Below are 9,863 nucleotides of genomic sequence, written 5' to 3'. Positions count from 1 at the left end.
TAAAATCAATTCAAGCATTAATAAGAGTCATCAGCTACTGCAGCGTGCATATCCAGGAGCTGAAAGTCACTGTTGTGTTTATATTCACAACCCCCCAGGATCATTTATTCCTGCCCCTCCCTACACTAGGAGCAGAGGCTGTGAGCTCAGCACACCCAAGGAGGAAACTCAGAATCCATGGTTAGACTTATCTGATCAAAGCTGGATGTGCAAGGGCAGAAGAAGAAACCCTCTGAGCCAAACAGGAGCGCCACTCTTGGAAGAAACTCGGAATGAGGAAAAAAACAGGAGGCAGAGAAGAGACAAAGCATGCAAGGGAAGGGCTGCTATGTCACCATACACAAATTGGCCTAATTAAGTATATAAATGCACCAATAGCCACGGATTTGCTGTCTGTATTCTTGACTTTAAATATTGATGCTTAGGAAGAGCTGAGATCAGGGTATCTGCTGGTGGATTAGGCTACAGATTGCTCAGTCATTATCCATGGCCGAATCACCCAGCCTGGACTGCCTTCCTCCAGAGAGCTCTGGAGCTTAGGCAGAGGATGCTTCTCACAACCAGCTAAGGATTTGGTATGTAGGTGATGGGCAAGGAATTGCTGCCCTGCATCCAGGAAGTGCTGAGTGCATGCCCAGAATGGATGCTGATCCCTGCAGGAGGGGATCAGTTCATAGCAGAACTGAGGACTGAGTGAAAATGAGGAGGTGTCCAGGCAAAGTGATATTCCAGGGCTGGGAAACTGTGTGTGAGTGTGTGTGTGGAGAGCAGACGATCACTGGGTGCTTGGGAGAAACCCCCAATCCTTCTCCCATGTCCCATCCCAGCTTTCTTGGTTTCTCCTGTACCCTGTTCCATCCCACCCTCTACAAAACAAGGCTGCAAAAAAAAAAAAAAAAGGACTCAGAAGCAGCTTTTTGTAGTCTTTCTTCGTTGTTTTTTGGAATTTTTTTTTTAAATAAGAAATTTATTGCAAATATAGAAATTGATTTTCTCCATACAGGAATCTCCAAGTTGAGGAAAAACGATTTCGTGCCATTCAGTTTTAAAACACAGAAAGGAAAGAAAAGAAAGAGAAAAGAAAAGAGGAAAAGAAAGAAAGAAAGAAAGAAAGAAAGAAAGAAAGAAAGAAAGAAAGAAAGAAAGAAAGAAAGAAAGAAAGAAAGAAAGAAAGAAAGAAAGAAAGAAAGAAAGAGAAAGAAAGAAAGAAAGAAAGAAAAGGGAAAGAAAAGAAAGAGATAGAAGAAAACATTAAAAGAATATAAGAAAGAGGAGGGGGGAAAGAAGAAGAAAAGGACATAACTCCAACTCAAATTTGTCCATACACAACCGGGGTGGGGGGGGGCGTCACAGGGTTGTTACAGAAGGAGGAACACCAAAGAGGCCACAAGGAGCCAGTCCCAGCAGCTGCCTCCCAGGCCCTTCCTTACATTCAAGGGCTGATACCCCTGGCTCTGTGCCCAGCAGCTGCCTGTCCCTTCCCACCCCCTCGCCCCAGGTGCTGTGCTTGTGGATGGACCAGCCGTACCAGCCCTGGAGGGTCTGGCCTGAGCCAGCCAGCCTCTACCTTATCCCCCCCCAGGGAAGGCAGAGGGCAGGCGGTGGGGACAGGCCACCCAAGAGCAAGGCCTCACAGTGGCGGTGGTAGTTACGGGGGAGGCAAAGGCCAAGCCAAAGGCGCAAGGATGGGGCAGACGGAGGGGAGACTGTAAAGAGGGGAAGGAGTTATTTACCTCCCGGCGGGGCGAGGAGAAGACAAAGTGCCCATCCTGTGGGAGAGGGAGAAGCTGGGCGGAGGCTGCCCTCTCTCCAGGCGGGGCCGTGGGGGTGGGTTGGGGCAGCCGCGCAGGGAGCCGCCCCGGTGGGACTGCGCGCAGAGAGGTATAGAGACATCTCCCCGCGGCACATGGCAGAGGAGGGCGAGGGGAGGCAGACCGAGGACGCCCCTCACAGTAGAAGGCCCAAGCGGCTGGAGGGACGGGATGCAGGAGTGCGTGCGTGTGTACAAGGGAGGCAACAGACACTCGCTCTGGCCCTTCTCTGGGAAAGACCCAAACCCACCTGCCTCAGCCAGGGTGGGCAGGGGGCAGCTGAGGTGGGGCAGGCTCTCTCAACACTCAAGAGACCCCCACAGCTTAGGGGAGGGTGGCGCTCGGTGTTCGTCCCACATCTAGCCACCCCGAAGACGTTTCCTCGCGCTCAGACGGCGGATCAGCAGCAGGCTGGCTCCAGCGAGAGGACACAGCTCCATGAGATTCTTCTTGCCTGCAGCTTGCGTTGAAGGAGGTGGTGGCAGTGGAAGGGGCCTTGTCCAGGCTCCCCAAGGCTGCGTGTCCTTCCAGGTGCACCTGAGCTTTCCAGTCAGCAACAAGCATGGCAAATGTGCTTTTGGGGCCCCTGGTCCAGCTCCTGCCCATGTGGCAGCTGCCCGCCCTGTGGCACTGAGATCTGCCTTACAGACAGGGGCACAGCTCGTCATGAATTCTGGCCAGCCTTTTTCTTCAGGCACTGCTGACTTACTCCTCACCCCCTCCCAGCAGCCTCCACTCCTGCACTCAACTCTTTCTCTTACTGGTCCCTTTTTCCCATTAGCATCCCATTCTTTCCAATGTGGTCATCTCCTTCCCCTGGTCTTTCCAACCTGTCCCTCTTCTCCACTCCCTCTATATCCCTCTGTCTGTTGTCTCCTTGCCTGCCCATTCCTTGGTCCCACCAAACCTTCCTCACTTCTGCTGTGTCTGCCCTTCCTCTCTCTTCCTCAGCTCCTTTTCCCCTCTCGCTTCTGCATTCCCCCTCCTTCCCCCCAGCCCGCCTGGCAGAGCCTCCTCAAGGAAGGCTGGCTGATTAGCATTGCAAACACACAGAGGCCTCCTCAGCCCGACATAAATCTTCATTTGTCAGTCATGAATATTTCACACCTGCCTCGGGAGGGATTTTTTTCAGTATGGAAGACTGAGGACGGGGAGAGGGGAACGTGGTACTGCAGCATAAGCAGGGGCAGCACCAGCAGGGGTGGGAAAGAGGTTTACCCCGAGGGAACAGCATGACTAGGGTGTCACCTTTGCTCTTCTGGGCACAGGAACTCAGCCCAGGCTGCCCCCAGTAAGCCTGTTCCTGGGGTCAACACTCAACCTCATTCCTTATCCTCCATATTCTCCAGTGAGGTGAACTAAACCCTCGTTTTCTGTGCCAAGAGCCATCAAACTAGAAAGAAAATGTGAAAGGGGCTGATCCTAGTTCTGTCCCGTGGATGCCCTGGGAGAAGGCAGGCATGAGGGACTTTAGCCAAAACAGCCACAGAGGACTTAGAATCTTCAGATAGTCTCTCTATCCTTTTTCCATCACAGAGACCTTAAAGGTTTCAGCATGCCCTGCCCTCTGCCAGGGCTAGCCACAGGAGAGGAGGGGTAGGACAGACCCAATCCAGAGCTCCCTGCAATCAGTGGGAGGGAGATAGTGGGAGGTCTTCTAAGGGACTGCAGCCAGCTCCACACCAAGCTTTTAATGTATCCGAGACTTCCCTGTAGACGAAGCACTACTGGTACCCCCAAGAATCGCCTTGCTTGTGGATTTGGGAGAAAAGGAAACAGGGCATGGGGATGGTACTGACAATCTCTCTTATGAGAGCTACCTTGATGGGCCTCAGTTTTGTTTCTAAATAATTAAGAGAAGTTATGACCACTAGAAAGAGCAGGCCTTTGGTATAGAACACCCCCCCCCTTCGCACACGCGACCCTGAAAAGCATCTGAGAGACCACAATTAGGGCAAGTGGAGGAGGAGACTGGAAAGAAGGAATGTTTTTTATAGGGCTGATTGTGTTGGCTTCTCTGTAGGGAGTGTTCCCTGCCAAACTGGTAGGAGGCCTTCAGAAAATCGTACCAGGGATGAATGAAAGGAGCAGTGAAAACAGGGAGAAGGACAGGAGAGACTGTGGGGGAGGGGGTTAAATTCCAACAAACTGGTACATACACAACAGGTGTTTGCTCAGAAAAGATACAGCAAAATCATCATGCAAATTGAATGGTAAATCTGCTTTCCTCCAACAGGACTAGAGCCACTTTGTGAGCCCTCGACCCTGAGGAGGGAGCAGGACAAGGAAGAAGGGAGGAGGAAGGAAGCGGAGATTCTTTGTGCCCCTCCCTTGCCCTCTTCCTCCCACAGAACAGTCCGTCTTGTGCAAACTTCACCCACTGGTTTGGAGTGGGGGGCCTACAGCTTGGAGAGAAGTGGCTGCTCCCTCCTTCCCAGCCTTACCCCACAGCAGGCAAAAGAAGGGCCTGATGATATCTTTATCCCTCACCTTTCTTTTCTGCCTCGCTGGGGTGACGGAGAGAAGGAGAAGAAACCAGTAGAAGTTAATGGTCCCCTCGAAAATATAGGCTGAATGGGACTGATTACAAGACCATGCAGCAGAGAAGCACAGGTAGGGAAGACATGGGAAGAGGAACAGGACTCCATCTCCCCATACCTATCATCTCTTTTTCCCTGTCCAGTTCTACACCCCAGCCATTGTTCTTTCCTGCTTCGATGGCTGCTACGCTGGAAGATCACTGGGATCTCTCCTCCTAGTAGCTGGAGAGGTCTGTGCTGTGCCTAAGCGTCTCCCACAACATTTACCATTCTTGATTTGCTGCACTGACCCAACATGAAGGAGTGTCTGGCAGCAGTGATGTGACTTCCCTGCATTCTCCCGCACATATGCACACATGTGTGTGTGTGCACAGCTCTCCCTCTGGCCTGGAATGGTTCTTACAGTGTGGAGTCAGTCCCAGGAATACCTCTGGACTCAAGGCAAATTGATGCTTTGACTGTGGGGAAGCAGACTGACAGTGAGGGAGGCTGAGGCAATAAGGACCCATTTTAGGATTATATCAGCATCCCTACAAGGAAGGAACCCCACAGATCTTCATAGGTTCAGACCTTGGGGATTCCCCCTCTGATTTTTGCGCACCAAGTTCTGCCCAGTTCTGCTTGTAACTTGCAGAAAAAGAAGTCATGTCACCTGCAGCATAGAAACCAGCTCTCACAGCTGCCAGAGCTATTACCTGACAGATAACAGGCAGACTCTCTACACCCAGTGTGCAAATCCCTCCCAGAGAAGCTCCTACACCCTCATCATTCTCCTGTGAGTGCCCAAAATGCTGGGGCTTCTAAGGAGCAACTCAGAAAGAAAATAGCTACTTAGAAAAGGCCAGCATAGCACAAGCCCTCACCCTCATCCTGACTGAGCTGAGCAGCGTGTGCAGCTCATGGAGAGGAGCTGTGCTACAGAAAGGTGCGCTCGGCAGGCAGCACCCCAGCCTCACAAGTAAACTTTGGGTCAGATGGCACCAAGATTGTGCTTTGTTGGGCTGCTCAGAAACGGGAGAAAGTAGGGAGAGCAGTGTGCTCATTCCCAGCTTTGTGGTAGATCTTTTATCCAAGGGACAGAGGTTGGGACGTAGCAAATTACTCTGGCTTTTTGGTAAGATATTAAAGGATCCCTAAGAAATATCTGTCACAGCTAACTGTCAGAAGATGGAGGATTTAGGAAGTGATAGGTTGCTCTGACTCTCATGAGGGTCTCCAAGTATTCAAAGGAATACTGTCATCCAGAGGTTGGTATCCTCTTCAATCCCAGCATACACAGTGTGGCTGCACACACAAAGGGAGCCTCTTCTGGAGCCATCCTTCCTGGGCTACTCCCAGGCCCCGGTCTTGCATCCCCTTCATGCCCTGTGCTTCTGCCTTCAACCTAGGCTGTCTCCTATCTATGTCAAAATGTCCATGGCCTTTTCAAAGGGAATAATACTTTGTGGCTTTTCTATCAACCCAGTGAGGTGAGCAACTCAAATCCTATTCTTGACACTGAGTGACGTTCTCCTTGTGCACATCCACCTCATACCTCATGGTGCAAGGCAAGAGCTGCAACAGCTTCTGCTGAGCTCCTCTCCACGTCCCTTCTTTACAGCAAGGGAAGCATGAACAGAAAGTAGCAAACTTAGTGCACAAGGGCAGCCTGAGTACAGGTGTGTATGGTAGGGAGGATCTTGGACCTGTGACACTGGTGGAGAGCTGGGAACCCTTTACACCTCTGTGAGACTAGGCCTGGCTGTCTTTTCCTCCACCACTCCTTGAGGACTTGGCTTGCCAGGACAAAGAGCACATTCCTACTATCTCTGAGCAGACCTGGAGAATTTCTGTCACTCCAGAATTGCTGGTATTCATCATCAACAACATGGCAGGAGAAGGAAACCAGTTAGATCAGCAAGAGCACAGAGCCTGCTGCACGGAGGTCCTTGCCTCTCTTGTTCCTTCACACTTCTTCTCCATCCTCTGGGGAGAATGGAGCTCCATGAAATATCTAGACAGAAAGTGCAAGCCTAGGGAGCTTTGACAGAGAAGGGTGGGGAAGGGCAAAGGCAAAGAAGCAGCTAATTTCCTTCAATAAATCCCACCTATCATGGAAGGGGCCAGGCCTCCACTGCTGAAAGAAATGAGGGTAAAATGAGTGATGGAAGAGTTGGGAAACCAGGTGTGCCAGGTGGGCAGACAAGCCTTCTAGACCGAAGCTCTCCCCTCCCATCCAAAAAGAAGAACCAGCCCTCAACAGGAACAGAAAGAGCAAGAGTTCACAACTGTTTCATATCCAGTGGGAGTCTACCCCTGCCCTCCCCCTGCCACTGCTGTCACCTCCTCCCAGGCCATTCCCACCCACCTGCGCTCCAGTGCCGTTACCACAGTGTCAGAGCAGGATACTCCTCCCAACCATCTGCAGGCAAAACAGTGGTCCCCATAACACAGTAGAAACAATCTGGGGGTGGGGGGTGGGGGGTGTCTGTGTGTCTGTGTGTGAGAGAGTTTGCTGTTGTTGTTGTAAACTTTAAGAAAGGATTCTGTCAGTTTTGTCTTTGACGGGAGGGTTTTGTTGGTGTTTATTTTTCACAGTCAAGTGGCATGGTTTGTTTTTTGTTTTGTTGGGGGTTTTTTATCTGGTTTGTTGGGGAGGGGGTCTTGTTTTGTTCTGCTTTTCCTTGGAAAGAGCAAGGGAGAGTCACAGCTTCTGCTGAGCAGAGACTCCTTTCCAGTAATCCAGGATGTCATGCAGATCCTCGTCCTTGGCAAACTGAACTTTCTTCCGCAGGGCATGCCCAGCCGCCATGTAAACCTCCTCCCTGTGGTGCTTCTTGTAAGGCCGGAATCGCTCCCAGATCTTGTGGGTGCTCTCTGATGAGTACTCAGGGCTGGAAGAGTAGCCTGAGAAGTAGTGTCTGGGGGAGAGCTGGGAATATGTGGAGTCTCGCTTGGACCTGGAGAGTGGCTTGAGGAAGGACACCCTCTGGCTCAAGGTGTCTGCACTTTCCTCATAGTACAGAGCCGGGAAGGAGTGTCGGTGCTCACTGCAGTGGTAAGAAGGCTTCACCTCCAAGTGGTGGATGGCACCTGGGGACACCAAAGGAAGACGATCCAAAGGGCTGTTGAGTGGGCTGCCCTTCTCAATGTATTTGGAGTCAGACTTGCTGAGCGGTGGGTGGTCAGGCACATCCAAGCTGAAGACCTTGGCGCTCTTGATGGAGCCACTAGAGGAGATGCTGCAGGTCTTTCTGGCCACGGCAGCATCAGCGCTGAGCTGGCGCTGCAAAGGGTGGTGGGAGCTCTCCTTGTAGGCTGGGGAAAGAAAGCTGGGCCGCTCTAGCCCACCCGAGGAACTGGCTGGGATGGACTGGCACTCAAAGGCCATATCTGAGTCAACACCAGTCCCACCACCCAGGAAGGAGGCTGTGTCCAGCTTGAGGGCATCAATGCAGTTGTTGATGATCTGGTTGACCTTGTCTACCTCCTTGGCTATAGTAGAGATCTCAGCAGCTGAGCCTTGCCCATTGTCAAGTTCTCTCAGATCCTCGTCCCGCTGGGTTCGCTCCAGTCCATCCCCACCACCAGTCCGCACCTCAATGTAGTTACCTTTAGTGGTGACTTTAGGAGTCTCCATCCCAGCCTCTATTGACTTTGATGGAGGCAACTTCTCCCCAATCATAGAAGGAATGGAGGACATTCTTGAGACAGGGATGACTGGTGGCTCACCCAGCTTCTGGGAAGGATGGACCATGGTACTGGTATCTATATCTGACCCATAACGCATTTCCAGAATGGTCTTTTTGACATTGAGGGACTTCTGTTTCTCCTCCTGCATCCTCCGCTTCCGCAGGCAGTAGTACACCACCCCCAGGACAATGACCATCCCAAAGAGGCAACCCAGGGTGGTCATGATATAATGGGTGGTGGTAGAAGTACTGGAAATGGGATCCTCCCTGCCTTTGCTCCGGGTTGCAAAGGTCAGGCAAGTGTGGTTGTAGCGCCTGTTGTTGCGAATGGAGGCCACACAGAATGTATAATCTGTGTGGGCCTTCAACTTGTTGACAGTGACATATTCTTTCTTGCTTTTCAGTGTGGCTATGTCAGAAACGTAGCTGTTGTTGTATTGGACCAGCACATACATCTTACTGTAGGGCATGGGGATGGTTACCATCAGAATGGCTGAGGTGATGGTGACATCATGGAGCTTGATGCTGGGACTGAAGGAGGAGTCAGTGGTGGAGGAGGCTGGAGGCTTGACTGAGAGGAAGTCACCAGGGCTGATGGCTGAGCCTTCATCTAGATCTCTCTGGGAGTCAGGCGTGTAAGGAGTGGGGTTGGCCCTGGAAAGGGAGGGGATGGTGCCACCTCTGCACATGGACTGGAAGATGGTGATGGCATTGCGGTTGTGGTGAGGCCGAGGTACCAGAAGTGGGTACCCAGCGAACTCCCGTGGAGTCTCACACTGGAGCCGGTCATAGTTCTTGGTGACATTGTTGAAGAGTGCCAGCCAGTTAAGAAAGCTGTAGAGGCTGCAGTCGCAGTTGAAGGGGTTCCCAGCCAGCTCACACACCATCAGATTGCTCAAGCTGGTGAAAGTGTTCCCCTCCAGGCGGCTGAGGCGGTTTGATGACAGGTCAATGCTGATCAAGCTGGGGCACTCCGAGAAGGCAGTTGGGGTGACCAGCTCAATCAGGTTGTGCTGCACAAAGAGGAACTGGAGGCGGGCCATGCCCCGCAGCATGCCCTCCGTCAGGTTGGTGAGTTTGTTGTAGCCCAGCTGTAAGACCTGGAGGTTTGACTGGCCCATGAAAGCCCCATCCTCAATATAGGAGATCTCATTCTTGGTCAGGTTCAGATCAGTCAGGTTGCCAAAGCGGTTGAGGGAGGAGTACAGCACCACTTTGAGCTTGTTCTCATTCAGACGCAAGTCGTGCACGGTGCTGTTGATATGCTGGGGGATGGTCTCATACGGGGGCTGGTTCTGGCTGCAGATGGCCAGCCACACGTAACCCTTGTCCCCCTCAATCAACCAACAGTCACCTCGCACGGTGCCAGGGGAAAACAAGCAGAGCAGGGCAGCTGCCCACAACCCCAGGCACATCATGGTCTGCAGTGGTGCCCTCATCAGGAGAAAAAAAATAAAAAGAAAGAGAAACAAACCAACCCCAAAACTCAGGACCACAGGGAAAGGAAATTAAGGGGCAGAGGGAAGAGAAAGGAGCAGTAACCGGGGTTCAGCAGCGGAAGGGCGTGAGCATCCCAGTTCTGTTGGATGTCGTCACCATTATTTCTTCTTGCCCTCTAGGTCAAGCCAGGAGCACGGAGCAGGCAGAACACACACAGTCTGCTTTCAGCACACCCAAAAGCTATGATCGTGGATGACTGGTCTGGATGGGCACTACCTTGTGCTTCTTTTCTAAACGAAAATCCCGGCTGAGGATAACTAATCTTGCCTGATGAGCGACTCATCCACCTTTTCCAGTTTTCTCCCTCCCACCCACCCCCCACCCACGCTGAACTCACCCCC

At 52.0% G+C, this 9,863-nt stretch overlaps 1 protein-coding gene across 1 annotated transcript; it reads right to left on the bottom strand.

Annotated features, from left to right (window-relative positions):
* Positions 1-946: 946 nt before the first annotated feature.
* On the bottom strand, positions 947-9,812 carry ELFN2 (extracellular leucine rich repeat and fibronectin type III domain containing 2). The gene has a single exon (XM_064155306.1). The coding sequence runs from the start codon at positions 9,459-9,461 to the stop codon at positions 7,035-7,037; it is 2,427 nt and encodes an 808-aa protein (XP_064011376.1). The 5' UTR covers positions 9,462-9,812; the 3' UTR covers positions 947-7,034.
* Between the last annotated feature and the right edge of the window lie 51 nt (positions 9,813-9,863).

This window comes from Pogoniulus pusillus, chromosome 15 (genome assembly GCF_015220805.1).
Source record: "Pogoniulus pusillus isolate bPogPus1 chromosome 15, bPogPus1.pri, whole genome shotgun sequence".
Classification (NCBI taxonomy): domain Eukaryota; kingdom Metazoa; phylum Chordata; class Aves; order Piciformes; family Lybiidae; genus Pogoniulus; species Pogoniulus pusillus.
Note: the sequence above shows the minus strand (reverse complement) of the source record. Positions and strands in the feature narration are given on the sequence as shown.